We start from the raw sequence: 21,384 nt of genomic DNA, 5'->3' as shown, positions 1-21,384 counted from the left end.
TAGTATACCAAACAACAACAACAACAACAAATATATTTTATGTCTTCCGACACCTACTTCGTATATAGTGAATATTATTTTTCATGGAACTCCATCAAAAAATTCATTTAAGAAAACATTTGCAAGGAACTAGTTGAAAAATATTTTTTTTTAAAAGATTTATTTATTACGGTATACTGTTATATTATATTGTATATTATAACAATATAATATTACTATAACAATGACTTTAACTTTGCACAATAGCACCTAGAACAAATAGGATTCGAAGTATACTATTTACGGTATATTGTATACTATTGCAACATAGTGTTGCAGTATATGCATATTATTACAGTATACTATTATAGTAGTATATTGTATAATATAACAGTATATTATTGCAATATAACTATATATTCCTATAGTATATTGTATACTGTAGCGGTATACTATTAGATAATTGTGTTCTTCTTCTATTATTACAATATACCATTGTAGTATATTGTATAATGTATATTATAACAATATACTATTGTAGTATAACTATATACTCCTACATCATATTGTATACCGTAGCGATATACTGTTGGGTAACTGCATTCTTCGATTTTCAGCTGAAAAATTATATCTCAATCACCTCAAATCAGCTCCAAATGCGATCAAATTTAAGTATGAGCTTCTATAAAGTACTTTAAACAATACAATATTTAATAACACCCACTTTGACTCAAACAAAAAATCTTCAAAAAAAAAAAAAATCAACAGCTTCAAGCCCAACAATGGTGGATATTCAAATACACGTAAAAATTCAGATCCGGAAAGCTTACTCGAATGTACTGCAAGTTATATTTTATAGCACCCACATTGAATCAAACAATAAATCTTCAAAACAAAATTTCAAATTCAGGAGCTTCAAGCTCAACAATGGTGGGTCTTCACACACACACAAAAATATGATATGGGAAACTTAATATATAACTACAACAACACATGAGTTCAGAAATATAAATAAATACACAAAAAAAGAATATACTAATATAGAAAGAAGATTTTGGAGTGAAACTCATGTACAATAATATGAAAACTTGTCTTTTAGAATTTATATAGAAAATTGTATTGTTTAAGGGGTGAATGGATGGGTTCGTAATGGAATTTCATCATTTACTAAAAAGACTAAATTATGGATGTTTTTTGAAAGGGGAAATGAACGTTTGGGGTGTGGGACTCCGCTTGTTTAAAGAAATTGAAAAGGTAAAGGGGACTGGGTAGGTGGGTAAATAGTTTAGACCGTATAGGTAAGAAAAGTAAAATCTTTGAACTTGAATATTAAAGGATAAATAATTTGGGCTTAATGGGTATAAAGCTAGATTTTCCCCTTTTAAAAGCTAAAGCTAACAATAGCCCACTACGTTTGATGTTTCTCTTAGAATAGTCTTATGGGTGTTTGGTTACCGGGATTCTACCCAGGGGTTGTATAGATAAATCGATATAAATTTTATATCAAATTTTTGGTGTTATTTGTCCCACGTATAAAAGTATCAAAAAGATAACTGTACTCTCCAAACCTTTTATAAGTCACTCATATATAAGGTCAAAATTTGATAACAAAACTTTATCCTAACTTATCTAGCTTCAATCTAATACAAGGTATAGATTATACACTGCATATCTAATTTTTTATATATGAACCAAATCACTAGTACTAAATAATTAGAGGATTATTAATCTAAGCTAGCGTTTGGATATAGATTTGGTTTAAATTTGAAAAAAGAGTTTTTGAAGTTGTGTAGATTAATAATTTTTAGAAGTTGAAATTGTGTTTGGACATATATTTTATTTGAAAGAAAATTGAAGTTTTGTGAGCGGAAGAAAATATTTCACCAAAAAACTACCCTAAATAAGTTTTTAGGAACTTGAAAAAAAATTTCAACATTTTTTTAAAAAAACTGATCATATTCCATGAACAAATAATTTTTTTTTTAAAAAAATAAGCCAAAATATATGGTCAAACGGGAGCTTAGTATTATAATCCTAAAATTATATAATCATTGCATAGCTTTAATCGCGAACCAAACAATCTCTTAAATACATAAGGTGAATGATGAAATATTAACATCCCTTATGGGTCGTTTGGTAAGAAGTATTAGGGGAAATAATACATGTATTAGCTTTAGTACTATTAATCTCTTGTTTGGCACTCTTAGTATTTTTCAACCTACACCTTGTTAAATACTATTTTTATACATAGCAAACTATGATATTACCAATGCCATATTTTTAAATATGGATAAGCATGTATAAAGATATAATTACTCTTTCAAAATCTTTTCCACAAATTTTAAGGTTATTTTTATAAACAAAGAATTTTTTATTAAAAAAAGTATGCAATGCATATTATTTTTAATGCACCGAACTAAATAATCGATAAATTACGTGAACATTTTTAATTTCAACATAACTAATCACATCATTATTAATTCCAAAACTATTAATACATTATATTCAGTACTATTCTTATACACTCTGCCAAACTACCCCTTAGAATTTTCAAAAGTTATAACCATATGTCCAATCCAACCAAATCCGTCTATTCTTTGAGAAAATTTTCTATATTGTCTTTAAAGGGTTAGAGATAATTGCGAAGAAACTAATTTTCGTTCAAAGTGAAGAAAGTCATTATCCCTTTTTAGTAAAAATGCTGTCTCCATAAAGTATTTTTTAATAAGTCATTTGGTTGCACTAAGCTCTCGTTATGCGCGGTGTTTGGAAAAGGGTCGGATCACAAGGGGCTATTGTACGCAACCTTACCATGTATTTTCTGTAAGAAACTGTTTTCACAACTTGAATCTGTGAACTCCTAGTCACATGACAATAATTTTATCACGGGAAAAGGCCCAAAAATGACCTTGTGGTATTAGAAATGGATCAATTATAACCTCCGTTTAAACTTGAGTCCAAAAATGACATTGCCGTTATAGAATTAGTCTAATAATGCCCTTGTGTTATTCGAAATGGATCAATTATAACCCTTGTTTAAACTTGAGCCCACCAATGACCCTCCCATTAAAGAATGTGTCTAATAATGGTATTTTTCTTGGCCCACCAATGACCCTCCCATTAAAAAATGGGTCTAATAATGGTATTTCTCTCAGTTAGTAATGATTAGGTGTGTAAAATGGATATTTAAAAACCGACAAAACTGTGCCGAACCAATTTTTAGGTTTCTTTTAATAAAATCGTAGGTTTTTATATAAATCTATAATTGTACCGATAATTAGGGTAGATTTTTTATTTTATAAAAATAAATCGAAAAATATTGAGCCGTACCGAATAAATTTACATTTGAATATATGATTCACATGTAAATATATTCGAACCGTACCGAATAAATTTACATGTAAATATATCAGACCTATTATTAGACCCAGTATAAATATATGTTTCACATGTAAATTTATTCGGTACGGTTCGATATTTATATATTAAGTTTTAAAATGATAATGGGTTTAATATTTATAAAGAATGAGACGAATAAGAATGAGTCTAATATTTATATTTGTAAATAATAATGTATTAATATAAATAATGTACAAATTTTAATACATTATTATTTTTAAACTCAATATATAAATATATGTTTCACATGTAAATTTATTCGGTACGATTCGATATTTTTTCGGTTTATTTTTATAAAATAAAAAACCTACCCTAATTATCGGTACGATTATAGATTTATATAAAACCTACGGTTTATTAAAAGAAACTTAAAAATTGGTTGACATAGTTCTGTCGGTTTTTAAATATCCATTTTACACTCCTAATCATTACTAACCGAGAGAAATAGCAGTATTAGACTCATTCTTTAATGAGAGACTCATTGGTGGGCTCAAATTTAAACAAGGGTTATAATTGGTCAATTTCGAATAATACGAGGGTATTATTAGACCCATTCTATAACAGCAAAGTTATTTTTGGATTCAAGTTTAAACGAATGTTATAATTGATCCATTTCTAATACCACAAGGTCATTTTTGGGCATTTTTCCTTTTATCATTACGCCAAGGCTCCCCTTCTAATAACCAAATACCAAAAAAGTGACTTATTATTTGAAATACATTACCGTAATACCAAATACACCCTTAGAAACCATTGATTTTCGGATAAATAATGTGTAGTATACAATGAAAAAGGAATGCCTTTTCTAATAACAGGACTGTATGTGTTCCTCATAAGTCATAACCTCCCTTCTGTAAAGTAAAAGCTAGACTATCATGATACTTTTAGTCCAGCCAAATGAATGATTTTTCACATTATTTTGGATGAATATCTCATGAAAGTATTTTTAAGCCTATTTTTAATAATAGCTTAATAAATCAAATGTTATCATTCTAGTTGCTTGTATAACATTTATTTTGAAAAAAGAGGGAGTAATATAAGTTTCTTTCTTTTTTATGAGTTGTTTATGATTTTGTAAAAGAAATAAAAATATATTTGAGAAAAAATTATAAAAGAAATAAAATGATACGACCAATAAGGAGAGTGACAGGATGGTAAAAATTTAATCATATGGATGTTTACATATTATATTTATTAGTAACATTACCTTGACGAGAGGGAGAATTTTCCATCTTTTAAGATAAAGTATTTTTTCTTTTAATGAGCTTTAGACAATTCAAAATTTAGTACTAAAATTTTAGTATGAAATGGATTAAAAAAAAAAGTGCAAAATGAAAGGAGCTTCGTGGTAGCTCGCAATCCCCTCTAACTCGAATCGATACACGGGTGCCACGCGTCCAACTCCACTTTACAAACCAAATATTCAATTCTCCGTGTTACGTTCGCCACGCGGTTATATAAACATATTCTGTCCTTTATCTTCAATTCTTGCTATAAATTCCCAACTTCTGGATTTGTTCTAATATCCACAACATATTTGTTCTTTTTCATACTTTATATAGAGCACAGAGTTTTCTTGGAGTTTTTTGTTTCTTACTGAAAAGGGTAAGTTATATTTCCTTGCTTATTTTTTATTTCCTCTGATTATCTCACCTGGGTGTTGCTAATATTGTGCAAAAGTTTATCTTTTTTGCTCTTTTAATTGATTTTCTTTCTTATTCCTCTCATTCTCGTAAACTCGTTTATTATTGATTAGTTATGTGGTATTGAGATCGCTATATGCAAATATATATTGGGGCTGCTTTATCAATCAATTTTGAGGATTCATTTTATAGTTTATGTGATGTTAATTTGGGGTTAATAAGTTTTATTGGAACCCCTCTAGAACTCCCGCTATGCGATTAAAGCATAAAATCTTTTTATCTCTGTATTGTTTATATTTTTATATCAGTATCACTTTCCTATTTCCATGCAAGAATTACCGATTTGATTGATTGTGGTCATCCAATAAGTTTCTGTATGCTCTATATCAATCTTGTTTGTGATTCACTTTTGATTATGTATTGTTAACCATGTCTGACTAATAACAATAATAACTGCGCCTCAATCATAAAATTTGAAAACAATAAAATCCCACTTCCTTTTTCTCTTTTCGTGAGAAAATTTGGATAGTTGTGGTTGTATTATGTATTTATCATAAATTGACTAGTTTTACACTTGCTATCGACTTACTGCAACTCTCTTCCTTTATACAGCCAGCAATGTTAGCAAGCTCACACATTCCAAATTTGTTGTTGTGGTCCTGTTGATTAGAATAATAAGGTAATCTAGGTTGTGATTGACTCTATTAAAATTGGATTAGAGACAACTCTGCAGTTATCTCCAATTACCAGTGTGATATCTCTTGGAACCTTACAGTTGATAGTATGAGTTTTCTGCATCTGAATTAGGAGCTAGATTGGTCAACAGATATATTATGTGGTGAATCACTCTAGTGTGATACGAAAAGAACGAAAGAGAAGAAAACTGTAGTGAAGTGAGGCTTATAAAGAACAAGAAATGCTGAAAATCAGTTACAAGCTGAAACAATAATGTGGCATGGGATATAGAGGCGCAGGAAAAGGATATAAGAAAATGTTTCTTTGAATGATATTTTTGGAATCAGGTTTACATAATACTGATGGTTCTTTTCTTCTCTGGGTATGTGTAAGTTACAGCTAGTTAATCCATATTGCCTCTTTACCATATTTTCATATGGTCGACTTCCCTTTGATATTTAGCTTTTAATTTATATCGTGTTACAACTGATAATGACTCTGTTGCTTACCATGTGATTCATATGGTAATACCAGAACAAAACTGCCAATGAATCTGCTGAACAAAACTGCCTTGTGAGAGACAACTTTGTGGTTCATTAGGTTCTAATTGCCTAGTGCCTACTCGACGTTAATCCGGATTAGTTGGGCGTGGTTTAGATACCGGATGTCTAAAAAAGAAAGAAAAAACTGCCTAGTGCCAGTCGACCAAATACGTAGTCATTTAGTTATCCTTGTTCTTTGCAACCTGTGAAAACATTATTTGTCCTTCATTGGTTTGAGAAAAATCTTAAGTTGTTTGCCAGTCTTTTTACCATTATTGTTATTTTCTTGTCTACCTAGTGCTTTCATTACACATGAGAATTATAGACTAATTGTTTTCTTAATTTTTTCATCTCCTTCTCAGATACCTTGGAGAAATTAAAGGCACATTGACGTGCGGACAATTTTAGATAGGAAGGCAAAACTGTTGTTGTTGCCAGGGGAGAAGTAAAGATGGAAAAGGAAAAGAAGATAGACATGGAAGAAAAGCATGAAAAGGAATTGAAGGAGAAAGAGAAAAAGGATAAAGTAAAAAATACGGGGAGCGAAGAGGAGTCGGAGGAAACAGAGGACGAGAAAGATGGTGCAACAAAAAATGTAAAAGAAAAGAAATACAAGAAGGAAAAGAAAGAGAAAAAGGATAAAGAAAAGAAAGACAAGAGTAAAGAGGAGGAGTCGGAGGAAGAAACCGAGGAAGAGAAGGATGATGGAAAAGGGAAGAAGGATAAAAAGAAGAAACATAAGACAGATATGAAAGAGAAAAAGGATAAAGAGATGAAAGACAAGAGCAAACATGAGTCAGAAAAAGAAGACAGCAAAGAAATAGAGGAAGAGAAGGATGACGGAGAAGGGGAGAAGAAAGATAAAGAGAAGAAACTCAAGAAGGGAAAGAAAGACAGAAAGGAAAAAGAGAAGAAAGACAAGAGCATAGAGGAGTCGAAGGAAGAAAAGGATGATGATAAAGGGGAGAAGAAGGATAAAGAGCAGAAAGACAAGAAGGAGAAAAAGAACAAGGAAGAGAAAGGCAAGAGCAAAGGGGAATCAGAAGAAGAAACCGAGGAAGAGAAGGATGATGAAAAAGGGAAAAACAAGGAATCGGATGAAGAAGACGAGAGACAGACAGAGGAAGAGGAGAATGATGAAAAAGGGGTGAAGAAGGATAAGGAGAAGAAAAACAAGGAAAAGAAAGAGAAAAAGGACAACGAAAAGAAAGATAAGAGCAAAGAGGAAACGGAGGAAGAGAAGGATGATGAAAAAGGAGAGAAGAAGGATAAAGAGAAGAAATGCAAGAAGAATAAGAAAGAGAAAAAGGATAAAGAAACGAAAGACAAGAGCAAAGAGGGGTCGGATGAAGAGGAAGAGAAAGATGACGAAGAAGGGGAGAAGAAGGATAAAAAAAAGAAACACAATAAGGATAAGAAAGAAACAAAGGATAAAGAAAAGAAATACAAGAGCAAAGAGGAGTCAGAAGAAGAAGATAAGAAAGAAACGGAGGAAGAGAAGGATGATGATGAAGAGGGTCAGAAGAAGGAAAAAGAGAAGAAAAACAAGAAGGATAAAAAAGAGAAAAAGGATAAAGAAAAGAAAGTCAAGAGCAAAGAGGAGTCAGATGAAGAAGACAAGCAAGACAAGGTGAATGAGGTTGAAGTCGCCACAAGAGAGATAAAAATTGAGGATGACAAGAAAATATTGGACGGTGAAGCAGACGAGAAAGGTAAAAGGAAGGAGAAAGGAAAAGACAGTAAAGATGAGAAACAAAAGGATGCAAAAAAGGACAAAGCTGAGAAGACGAGAAAACTTGAGGACAAGTATAAAAGCAACGGTAAGTTGAAATCCAAGTTGGAGAAGATCAATGCCAAACTGGAAGCTCTTCAGCAGAAAAAAGCGGACATCATGAAGACAATAAAAGAAGCCGAGGATAAAAACTTAGCCGTGGTTGAGAGTCCTAAAGAGGCAGACCTGAAGGCACACGATGGAGTAATGACTGAACAGTGAGTAGTATATTTTTCATAATAATGTTAGATGTTCTTATACTGTCGTTGTGTATACCTTTCCCTTCCACTGTCATTTAGAAATGTATTATCTTTGTCTTAATTAAGTTAAAGTAATAGAGATGATATACTTGCATTTAAGTTTCATAAATTTTGACATTTTGCAATTCAACAACAACAACCCAGTATAATCCCACTAGTGGGGTCTGGGGAGGGTAGTGTGTACGCAGACCTTACCCTTACCCCTACCCTGGGGTGGAGAGGCTGTTTCCGATAGACCCTCGGCTCCCTCCCTCCAAGAACTCCCCACCTTGCTCTTGGGGTGGCTCCCCACATTTTTGCAATTCATCTTTCTTAAAAAAAATTCACTTCCTTATTCTGTCTTGCTTTGTGCTCACCTTAGTGTAAAGTTGTTAACATGGTTCAGGCCCACTGCATCTACAAAACTAAACAAGTAAAGTGTTGATGAGTCCGGAAATATCTGTATCTCATTCTCTAGGTAAAGCACTAAAATTTAAAATGAAAATTAGTGAGTGAGGTTCAAGAAGGTTTGATCTTCAGCTGCCAAAGGAATGTTTTTTGTGAGGTTTTTAAGTGAACAAGTAAAATATTGGAGTTGCTGAGCATGGCAAACAATTTGAAGGGCAAATTAAAGGTGTGTAATTATCTGCAGCAATACAGTATGTCAAGACTTTTACTGCTCAAAAGAAAAATAATTAGGGTCCAGCAGAAAGGGACCATTAAACAATGGCTCACAAGTCATGACTGGAAAACATAACAACACTGTCTTCTAGCTGCAAGAGAACGACTGGAAATTTCTTTTGATCAAATGACCTCAGGAAAACAATGCTAAAATGGATTAGGCTACTTGGACATTAGATTCTTTTTGTTGCAAAGCATCAGTCATGTAACATAGGACACTTACTGATATTTAATAGTAGCCTTTTCTTCTCTCAATCAGTGAAATCTCTTCTTCTCTCATTTGGGGGGAGCTTTTTGCTTCTTAGGCATAGTAATGTTTGTTATGCAATGCCATTTGTCTTATATAGGCATAGAATTCCGTAGAATCTATTTGTAAGAAGATGTCGATGGTTATAAATATGCATGCATGTCTGTATTGACAAGTACCGTGGATATTATCTTTTAGAAAATAGTTAGTCCATTAAATATTGATGATTTAGATAATTAACAAATGATTTGCGTATTATCCAAATGATTTACGTATTTTATCAAGAGAAAAAGGTCAAATTTTCTCTTGTAATATCCGATACTGATCGACTTTGCCATCCATTAGAGTTTTGGGATAATATTACCCCTGCTATTGGGAAAAAGTCTCGTCTTTGCCCTTGATCCCTAATGGAGTTGGGTTTTTCTCGTAGAATTTGAACATGTGGAGTCTACTCATTTCATAAATAAGAAAATTTTCAATGAATGGGTGCACTGATTTTTTTCAATATAAAGCACTACAGAACCGCCTAAAATTCATTATCTGTCCGATTTCGCAAGTTATTCTTGAAGAAAGTTTTTTAAGAAGAAAATAAGTGGTTGCTATAAGGTTTCTTTCGTCTTATTTTTAGCAATAGGTCTCTTGAAGAAAAAAGGAAATTAGAAGGAAACAAAGTGGTTGCTATAAGGTCTTTTTCGTAAATTTTCTTGATCGTCCAAGAACATTAGATATATACTCTTTCTAAAGTTTTGTTTAAGACTTTGGTTAATTTCAGCACTTATAACAAGATATGTTTATTCCAATTTAATGACCCAACACCAATCGAACAATGGAATAGTGTTAGAAATCGAGTGTCTAGTTTAGGGATCTTTACACGAATAACGGGTTGGATTTAACATTTATTTTTTATAGGGTACACTACTGGAAAATGGCAGAATTCCGACTGCCAAAACGGTCGAAAATCACGAATTTCCGACTACTTTCCGATCAAAATTGGTCGGTCGGAAAATAATTTCCGACCGAATCCGTCGGTGATTTCCGACCAAAGTAATCGGAACGTTCAAAAGATCAGACGACCAAATATTTTCAAATTTCCGACCAAAGTGGTCGAAATTTACCGACCGAATCAATCGTAATAATATAAATAAAAATAATTATTTATTTAAAATTAAATAATATAAATATATAATTTCCGACCGAATTGGTCGGAGATTAATAATTAAAAAATATATTTTATTTAATTTTTGACGGAATCAGTCGAAAACCTTTAAATATTAATTTTTTTAAAAATTTCCGACCGAATCGGTCGGAAATCTAGGAATTTTTGGCAAAATTTGGGTAGCTGTTCGACTGTTTCCGTCGGAAATCAGTCGGAATTTTCTGTAAAACGGGGCAGCATTCTGCCCAATTTTGAGCTACACCACATGTCAAACTATTACAATACAATAACGCTAACAACCAATCAACCATTAACACAATCTAAACCAACAATACCAACCATTAACACAATCTAAACCAACAGTACCAACCACTAACACAATCTAAACTAACAATACCAACCACTAACACAACCTAAACCAACAATACCAACCATTAAACTTAACAATTTTGGGCATAAAAACATCCAAATAGTGTCACGACCCAATTTCACCTATAGGTCGTGATGGCGCCCAACACTACAGCTAGGCAAGCCAACTAATAAGTTAAACATACATTGGTTAAACTTTTATTCCAAGAAGATAATAAAATACCAATTTCTACCAATGTGTGTGCCAAGACCCGGTGTCACAAGTGCATGAGCATCTAGTAGATTATACAAAACTTCAAATACTGTCTGAAATAAAATAGACAGAATATAAATATCAGAAGAGACACTGATAGCTGTAGAACGGCTCAGAAAGGCAGCTCACCACTATGCCTCGGGATGACGTGGGTATGTGATGATAGGTCCTCCACTAGTACCTGTCTCAGATCCTGCACAAAAAGTGCAGCAAGTGTAGTATGAGTACGTAAACAACGTGTACCCAGTAAGTATCAAGCCTAATCTCGAAGTGGTAGAGACGAGATGACCGACTTTGACACTCACTATAGGTCAATAATAATTGAAATAAAATTAGGATATTTAAATCAGCATGATTTACAGAATTTACAATAATTTATTTAATCAGCGAAAATAATCAAATTCCTTCAAATGTATAAATTCTCAATATATTAATTAAATTCCTTCAATTCAAATAAATTCTAATTTATCAATTAAATCTCATTTACAAGAGTAACAATTAATTTCTTAACAAGCAAGAATAATAATTCATTAAATTCCGAAGATTTTTCAATTTACTAATTAGCTTCACAAGCTGAAATAAATTATTAAAACATGGACCTCGGTCATGGCCTCGAGCCATACCTTCGATCATGCCCTCGAGCCTTGCCTTCGATCGCGGCTTCGATCACAGGCTCGAGCCTGGACCTCGGTCATGGCCTCAATCAGGGTATCGAGGTTGAGCCTTCGATCATAGCCTCAATCATGGCATCGAGCTTGAGCCTTCGATTGTGACCCTCGATCTTGGGTCTCGATCCTGGCCCTCGAGCCTTGCCTTCGATCATGGCCCTCGAGCTAGACCTTCGATCATGGCTTCGATACACTAGCTAAAGTCTGTATCTCGTCAACCCTGGGCTCGATACCTGGGCTCGATATTTGGCTCGATATCTGGGCTCGATCACAGCCCAGAATGTCCAACAGAAGAGGAAAAATTGCAGCAGCTTTTTAACTCAAATGTTTGATCCGTTAACCATCCGAAACTCACCCGAGGCCCTCGGGACCTCAACCAAATATACCAACAAGTCCTAAAATATCATACGAACTTAGTCGAACCTCTAAATCACATCAAACAACGCTAAAACCATGAATCATATCCCAATTCAAGCTTAATGAAACTAAGAGTTTTCAACTTTTACATTCAATGCCGGAACCTACCAAATCAACTCCGATTGACCTCAAATTTTACACACAAGTCATAGATTACATAACGGAGCTATAAAAATTTTCAGAACTGGATTCCGACTCCGATATCAAAAAGTCAACTCATCGGTCAAACTTTCAAATTTAAGTTCTTGTTTTTAGCCATTTCATGCCTAATTTAACTACGTACTTCCAAATAAAATTCCGAACACGCTCCTAAGTCCAAAATCACCATACAGAGCTGTTGGAATTATCAAAATTCTATTCCGGGGTCGTTTTTTCAAAATGTTGACCGAAGTCAAACTTAGCACTTTAAGGCCAACTTAAGAAACCAAGTGTTCTGGTTTCACCCCAAACACTTTTAAATCCTGAACCAACCATCCCCGCAAGTCATAAATCATTACAAGCACCTACAAAAAGTTTTATTTTAGGGAACGGGGTTCTAAAAGTTAAAATGACCGGTTGAGTCATTACATTCTCCACCTCTTAAACAAACGTTCGTCCTCGAACGGGTTTAGAATTGTACCTGGAGCGCTGAATAAGTGTGGATATCTGCTCCGCATATCTTCCTCGGCCTCCCAAGTCGCTTCCTCGACTGGTTGGCCCCTCCACTGGACTTTTACTGCAGAAATCCTCTTGGACCTCAACTGGTGAACCTGTTTATCAACAATGTAATTGGCTCCTCTTCATAACCCAAGCTATTATCTAGCTGAACTGTGCTGAAGTCTAACATATGTGATAGGTCGACATGATACTTCCGGAGCATAGATACGTGAAAAACCGGATGAACTCCCGATAGGCTGGGAGGCAATGCAAGCTTATAAGCAACCTCCCCAACTCGTTTCAACACCTCAAATGGGCCTATAAATCTTGGGCTCAACTTGCCCTTCTTCCCGAATCTCAAAATTCCCTTCATCGGCGAAACCTTCAAGAGAACTTTTTCACCTACCATAAATGATATATCACGCGCTTTCTGATCCGCGTAACTCTTTTGTCTGGACTGTGCTGTACGAAGTCGCTCCTGAATCAACTTTACCTTTTCCAAGGCATCCCTTACCAAATCAGTACCATATAACTTAGCCTCACCTGGGTCAAACCATCCGATAGGTGAACGACATCGCCGACCATATAAAGCCTCAAATGGATCCATCTCGATGCTGGATTGATAATTGTTATTATAAGCAAACTCGGCCAAAGGAGGAAACGATCCCACTGACCTCCAAAGTCAATCACACATGCCCTGAGCATATCCTCCAAAATCTGAATTGTCCTCTCTGACTGTCCATCGGTCTGCCGATGAAAGGCTGTGATGAGGTCTACATGGGTCCCCAACTCACTCTGTACTGCTCTCTAGAAATGTGAAGTAAACTAAGGACCTCTATCTGATATGATGGAAATTGGCACACCGTGCAACCGAACTATCTCCTGAATATAAATCTGAGCCAACCTCTCTGAAGTATATGTAGTCACAATAGGAATAAAATGTGCCGACTTAGTCAACCTGTCAACAATCACCCAAACTGCATCAAATTTCCTCAAGGTCTGCGGCAACCCAACTACAAAATCCATAGTAATTCGTTCCCATTTCCACTCTGGTATGGTCATCTACTGAAGTAGGCTACCTGGCCTCTGGTGCTCATATTTAACTTGCTGGCAATTTAGACACCGAGTTACATAATCAACTATGTCCTTTTTCATTCGTCTCCACCAATAATGTTGTCTCAAGTCACGATACATCTTCGTAGCACCTGGATGAATAGAATATCGAGAACTGTGTGCCTCCTCTAGGATCTTTTTCCTCAGTTCATCCACTTTAGGAACACACAGACGATCCTGGAGTCGTAGAACACCATCTGCACCAATAGTGACTTCCTTGGCACCACCTCATAGTACCGTTTCACGAAGAACCACCAGGTGTGGGTCATCATACCGGCGAGCCTTGATCTATTAAAATAGTGAAGACCGGGCCACAACACATGCAAGAACTTGGCTGGGCTCTGAAATATCCAGCCTCACAAGTCTGTTAGCCAAAGACTAAATATCTGAGGCTAATGGCCTTTCCTCTGCTGAAATGAAAGCCAAACTACCCATACTCTCCGCCTTTCTGCTCAAGGCATCTGCAACCACATTTGCTTTGTCCGGATGATACAGTATAGTAATATCATAATCTTTTAGTAACTCCAGCCATCTATGCTGCCTCAAATTTAGATCCCTCTGCTTGAACAAATGCTGCAAACTGCGATGATCAGTGTAAACTTCACAAGACACCCCATAAAGATAATGCCTCCAAATCTTAAGAGCGTGAACAATCGTAGCTAACTCCAAATCATGTACCGGATAATTCTTTTCACGGGGCTTCAACTGACGTGAAGCATATGCAATAACTTGCCCTTCCTGCATCAATACACAACCCAAGCCAACGCGCGAAGCGTCGCAATACACTGTATACATCCCCGAACCGGAAGGCAACACTAACACTGCTGTAGTCAATGATGTCTTGAGCTTCTGAAAGCTCACCTCACAATCATCGGACCATCGGAATGGAGCACCCTTTTGGGTTAATTTGGTCAAAGGTGCTGCAATAGATGAAAAACCTTTCACGAACCGACGATAATAACCTGCCAAACCCAGAAAACTCCTGATCTCCATCGCCGAAGTGGGATGATGCCAATTCTGAACTGCCTCAATCGTTTTGGGATCAGCTTTAATACCTTCGCCCGATATGATATGTCCCAAAAATGCTACAGATTCAAGCCAGAACTCACATTTAGAGAACTTAGCATATAGCTTTTGTTCCCGCAATGTCTGAAGCACTAATCTCATATTCTGCTCATGTTCCTCCTTACTGCGCGAATAGATTAATATGTCATCAATGAAGACAATGATAAACAAATCAATATATGGCATGAATACCCTGTTCATCAGATCCATAAACGATGCCGGGGCATTAGTTAAACCAAAAGACATTACCAGAAACTCATAATGACCATATCTAGTACGAAAAGCAGTCTTCGGAATATCCGAATCCCAAATCTTCAACTGATGGTACCCCGACCTCAAATCGATCTTAGAGAATACCCTAGCACCCTGCAACTGGTCAAATAGATCATTAATACGCGGCAACGGGTACTTGTTCTTAATAGTGACTTTGTTCAATTGGCGATAATCAATACACATCCGCATTGTTCCATCTTTCTTTTTCACAAATAATACTGGTGCACCCCAAGGCGATACACTCGGTCTGACAAACCCTTTGGCTAGTAACTCTTCAAGCTGTTCTTTCAATTCTTTCTGAGCCATGCGATACGGTGGGATAGATATAGGCTGGGTATCTGAAGCCAAGTCAATACAGAAATCAATATCACGATCAGGTGGCATACCTGGAAGATCTGACGGGAATACATCGGGGAACTCCCGAACTACAGGCACTGAATCAATAGCCGGAGTCTCTACAGTAATATCCCAAACATAGGCTAGATAAGCCAAACAACCCTTCTCAACCATGTGTTGAGCCTTAATAAAAGAAATAACTCGATTAAATGAATTAACAGGCGAACCCTTCCACTCCAGCTTAGGCAATGCTGGAATAGCCAAGGTAACAGTCTTGGCATGATAATCTAGAATAGCATGATATGGAGATAACCAGTCCATACCCAGAATAATTTCAAAATCGATCATCTCAAGCAACAGGAGATCTGCTCTAGTTTCATAACCACAAAATATAATAATACAGGACCGGTAGATCCGGTTCACGACAAAGAATCGCCCACAGGAGTGGACACATAAACAGGAGTACTCAAGGACTCACGAGAAACACCCAGGAATAGAGTAAATAGGGATGACACATATGAATACATAGATCCTGGATCAAATAATACTGAGGCATCTTTGCCACAAACAGAAATAATACCTGTAATCACGGCATCTGAGGCCTCTGCATCTGGTCTAGCCGAAAAAGCATAGAACCGAGATGGAGCGCCAACTGTCTGGCCTCCGCCCGGCTGACCTCCACCTCTAGGACGGCCCCTACCCACCTGTCCTCCATCTCTGGGTGGTCGGACTACTGGTAGAGCAACTGGTCCGGTAAGCATAGGCTGCTGACCCTGCTGTACTGGTCTACCCCGAAGCCTGGGGCAAAACCTCCGCATGTGACTGGGATTCCCGCACTCATAACAACTCTTCGGTACGATGGGCTGCTGACTAAGTGTCTGGCCCTAGGGACCTGAATACCCACTGGGAGGATCCTGAATAGCTGGTGGGCGGTAAGAACTCTCTGGGATAACACTAAGATAAGGTCGCACTGGAGCACCTCGAGGAGGTGGTGGTGCTGGATATGGGGGTCTGCTGGACTGTCCCCTCACGAACTGACCTCTGCCCCCGGACGGAGCACCTCTGAACTCTCCAGAGTACCTGAACCGCTTATCTCTCATAATCTGCTCTCGGCTCCGCTGACGTACACCCTCAATCCTCCGGGCTATCTCCACAACTCGCTCATAAGAAGTACCCATCTCAACCTCTCGAGCCATAGTGGCCTGAATACCAGTATGTAAACCGGCTACAAACCTTCGCACTCTCTCCGCCTCAGTAGGGAGTATCATTAGTGCATGGCGAGATAATTCAGAAAACCTCGCCTCATAATCAGTCACTGACATCTGACCCTGCTGGAGCTGCTCAAACTGAAACCGCAACTCTTCCCTCTGGGAGGGTGGAATATACCTGTCCAAGAAGATACGGGTGAACCTGTCCCAAGTCATGGGAGGAGAATTTGCTGGTCTGCCAAGAGCATAAGACTGCCACCATCTACGGGCTCTACCCTCTAGCTGAAAGGTAGCGAAATCAACCCCATGGGATTCCAATATCCTCATGTTGTATAGTCTATCCTTACAACGATCAATGAAATCCTGTGGATCCTCATGTCGCTCACCCCCGAAGACAGGAGGATGTTGTCTAGTCCATTTGTCCAATTGTTTCTGAGGATCGGCGGCTACACCTGGCCTGGGCTCAGGTGTAGCTGATGCCACTGGCTGGACTCCACCCACGGGTAGTGCACCCTGGGTTTGATATACAGCAGCTGCCTGTCCATGAGCCTACGCAGTAGGGGTCTGTGCTCCCCCGTCCGCCTGAGATGTGGCTGGGTCTGCCGGAAATAAACCGGCCTGAGTCATATTGTCCATGAATCGCAGCATACGACCCATGACATCCTGAAATCCCGGTGCAGATGTGAAGTCCACCGGAGCTGGCTCTGCCACAGGCACCTCACCCTGCTCCTCAATAATAGGATTTTCTGCTGGATTCACTGGCGGCATAACCGGAATAGTCCTGGGACGTCCTTGCCCTCTACCACGGGCTGGAGCCCTCCCTCGGCCTCTAGCAACTGGGGGAGTAGCTCTTCCCTGGTCTGGAACTCATTAGAGCGTGTTCTCACCATCTGTGAGAGAATAAGAGAAGGATATTTAGTACTACATCAATTGCACGATGGAATATGAAGAAAGGTAATTTCCTAACACCATATAGCCTCTCGAAGATAAGTACAGACGTCTCCGTACCAATCCGCAAGACTCTATTAGGTCTGCTCATAACTTGTAAGACTTACGTGAACCTAGTGCTCTGATACCATGTTGTCACGACCCAATTTTACCTATAGGTCGTGATGGCGCCCAACACTACAGCTAGGCAAGCTAACTAATAAGTCAAACATACATTGGTTAAACTTTTATTCCAAGAAGATAATAAAATACCAATTTCTACCAATGTGTGTGACAAGACCCGGTGTCACAAGTGCATGAGCATCTAGTAGATTATACAAAACTCCAAATACTGTCTGAAATAAAATAGACAGAATATAAATATCAGAAGAGACACTGGTAGCTGCAGAACGGCTCAGAAAGGTAGCTCACCACTATGCCTCGGGATGACGTGGGTATGTGATGATAGGTCCTCCACTAGTACCTGTCTCAGAACCTGCACAAAAAGTACAGCAAGTGTAGTATGAGTGCGTAAACAACGTGTATCCAGTAAGTATCAAGCCTAATCTCAAAGTGGTAGAGACGAGATGGCCGACTTTGACACTCACTATAGGTCAATAATAATTGAAATAAAACTAGGATATTTAAATCAGCATGATTTACAGAATTTACAATAATTTATTTAATCAGCGAAAATAATCAAATTCCTTCAAATGTATAAATTCTCAATATATTAATTAAATTCCTTCAATTCAAATAAATTCCAATTTATCAATTAAATCTCATTTACAGGAGTAACAATTAATTCCTTAACAAGCAAGAAAAATAATTCATTAAATTTCGAAGATTTTTCAATTTACTAATTAGATTCACAAGCTGAAATAAATTATTAAACCATAGTGTAATTATTATTATTATTAAGCACGATTTCTGCCGAGGACGTACGGCCCGATCCAGAATGTCGTGTACACTGCCGAGGGACGTGCGGCGCGATCCATAGATGCATCTATCTTGTCGAGGCGTTCGGCCTGCTCCACAAGAAAGGAGGACATTTTCTTATGTGCCTCCGGAAGGAGAGTATATTCATTATAAGATGAATTTGGGAGGAGAACAATTTCTTTTAACAATTAATTGATTTAAACAGACAATCAAGCCTATGAGATTTTCATCCTTTAATATCTTTATCTAACAATTCACAATATATTCATATAGATATCAATTAATATAAATAAATCAAAGAATACAATTTACACAAGTAAGGCATGCTTTGAGTCCTAAACTACCCGCACTTTAGCATTAATAGTAGCTACGCACGGACTCTCGTCACCACGTGCGAACGTAGCCCCCCACAATTAGCAACAATTATTTAATTTTAATCACCTATGAGGTAATTTCCCCCTCACAAGATTAGACAAGAGACTTACCTCGTCTTGCTCCAATTTAATTCATAATTTTGCCTTTTCCACGATTATCCAACTCTGTCTGGCTCGAATCTAGCCAAAATAATTCGATACAATCACTAAAAATTATATGAAATAAATTCTATAAGGAAATACTATATTTTTAATAAAAATCTCAAAATTAATTAAAAATTCGCCCGCGGGGCCCATATCTCGGAATCCGGCGAAAGTTATGAAATCCGACAACCCATTCAATTACGAGTCCAACCATACCAGTTTCACTCAATTCCGACTCCGAATCGATACCGAAATCTCAAAATTTCGTTTCTATGAGATTTCTAAATTTTTCTAAATCTCAAATCTCAAAACACTAATTAAATCGTGAAAACAATGATACACTTGTATATGTAGACCAAATCCGTGTTAGAATCACTTACCCCAATGTTTTTTCCTTGAAAATCTGCCAAAAGTCGTCTCTACTCAAGCTCAAGTTCGTCAAAAATGGCAAATGGGACGAATGCCCTCTTTTTATAAAACTATCCAGCAGCCTTCGGAACTGGTCCTCGAACTGGGCCTCGATCGCGGCATCGAACATGTACCTTCGATCAGGGCATCGAGGTTGTGCCTTCGATCAGGGCATCGAGGGTTGGGCCTCGATCCTAGCCCTCGAGCCATACCTTCGATCATGCCCTCGAGCCTTGCCTTCGATCGCGGCTTCGATCACAGGCTCGAGCCTGGACCTCGGTCATGGCCTCGATCAGGGTATCGAGGTTGAGCCTTCGATCATAGCCTCAATCATGGCATCGAGCTTGAGCCTTCGATTGTGACCCTCGATCTTGGGTCTCGATCTTGGCCCTAGAGCCTTGCCTTCGATCATGGCCCTCGAGCTGGACCTTCGATCATGGCTTCGATACACTAGCTCAAGCCTGTACCTCGTCAACCCTAGGCTCGATATCTGGGCTCGATCACAACCCAGGATGTCCAACAGAAGAGGAAAAATTGCAGCAGCTTTTTAACTCAAATTTTTGATCCGTTAACCATCCGAAACTCACCCGAGGCCCTCGGGACCTCAACCAAATATACCAACAAGTCCTAAAACATCATACGAACTTAGTCGAACCTCTAAATCACATCAAACAACGCTAAAACCATGAATCATATCCCAATTCAAGCTTAATGAAACTAAGAGTTTTCAACTTCTACATTCAATACCGGAACCTATCAAATCAACTCCGATTGACCTAAAATTTTACACACAAGTCATAGATTATATAACGGAGCTATGAAAATTTTCAGAACTGGATTCCGACTCCGGTATGAAAAAGTCAACTCATCGGTCAAACTTCCAAACTTAAGTTCTTGTTTTTAGCCATTTCATGCCTAATTTAACTACGGACTTCCAAATAAAATTCCGAACACGCTCCTAAGTCCAAAATCACCATACGGAGCTGTTGGAATCATCAAAATTCTATTCCGGGGTCATTTTCTCAAAATATTGACCGAAGTCAAACTTAGCACTTTAAAGCCAACTTAAGAAACTAAGTGTTCTGGTTTTACCCCAAACACTTCCAAATCCCGAACCAATCATCCCCGCAAGTCATAAATTATTACAAGCACCTACAGGAAGTTTTATTTTAGGGAACGGGGTTCTAAAAGTTAAAATGACCGGTTGGGTCATTACAAATAGTAGCCCACATTCAAGTTTAAAAACAAATTAATAATTAAATATAATAATTAAATTTGAATTAATTTAATATTTTATTTTTTAAATTAATAGTTTTTAACACTCGAAGTCTCACATTAATCCCTATTCTAAATAATATAAGTCTTTAAATATAATAATTAAATTTGAATAGCTTCTTAAATGTTCATATAATCCAAATTAACTAATGATTTCTCAAACAAAAGAAATAGTTGTAATTAAAAATTATTTAAACTATTTAAACATATAAAAATTAAAGAATTCTAATAGAATATAAAAATTAAGGCATTTAATTTAAAGAGCATAATTGTTTAATATAAAGTAAAATGAATTCAAATATTTGGGATCTACAATAACAATTATGTAAAAAAAAAAAAAAAAAGGACTAATCTACAACAATAATTTAATAATTTAATGGATGAAAATGATAATAGATTTCAATTAAGTAAAATTCCATGAAAGTCAAAAGATATTAAAAAAGTTAGGAGTAAGACATATTGTCAAAAGTAGTCAACTAGCACTAAGAGTTTTAATAGATTCTTCATACTTTCTCCTCTTAAAATTAGTACCCTCCCCAATATAATCAAATGAGATGAATTGCTATATATGTAACAACTCTACAAATTAGTTAGCAAAATTATTTAGTAAAATTATCTCCAACTTGGTAATGTTATCCCCAAATTAG

The 21,384-nt window shown here is 36.7% G+C and overlaps 1 protein-coding gene across 2 annotated transcripts; it reads left to right on the top strand.

The window, feature by feature from the left end:
- The first annotated feature begins 4,825 nt into the window (after positions 1-4,825).
- On the top strand, positions 4,826-8,368 carry LOC104108533 (uncharacterized). Of its 2 annotated transcripts, none has more exons than XM_009617600.4 (2): positions 4,826-4,983; positions 6,601-8,368. In XM_009617600.4, exon 2 carries the CDS (start codon positions 6,690-6,692, stop codon positions 8,229-8,231), a length of 1,542 nt encoding a protein of 513 aa, XP_009615895.1. In that variant the 5' UTR covers positions 4,826-4,983; positions 6,601-6,689; the 3' UTR covers positions 8,232-8,368. The 2 variants fall into 2 exon arrangements, with proteins under 2 accessions (XP_009615895.1, XP_070051086.1); XM_070194985.1 differs by lacking the exon at positions 4,826-4,983 and adding an exon at positions 5,661-5,700.
- The last annotated feature ends 13,016 nt before the right edge of the window (positions 8,369-21,384 follow it).

This window comes from Nicotiana tomentosiformis, chromosome 2 (genome assembly GCF_000390325.3).
Source record: "Nicotiana tomentosiformis chromosome 2, ASM39032v3, whole genome shotgun sequence".
Lineage (NCBI taxonomy): Eukaryota > Viridiplantae > Streptophyta > Magnoliopsida > Solanales > Solanaceae > Nicotiana > Nicotiana tomentosiformis.
Note: the sequence above shows the minus strand (reverse complement) of the source record. Positions and strands in the feature narration are given on the sequence as shown.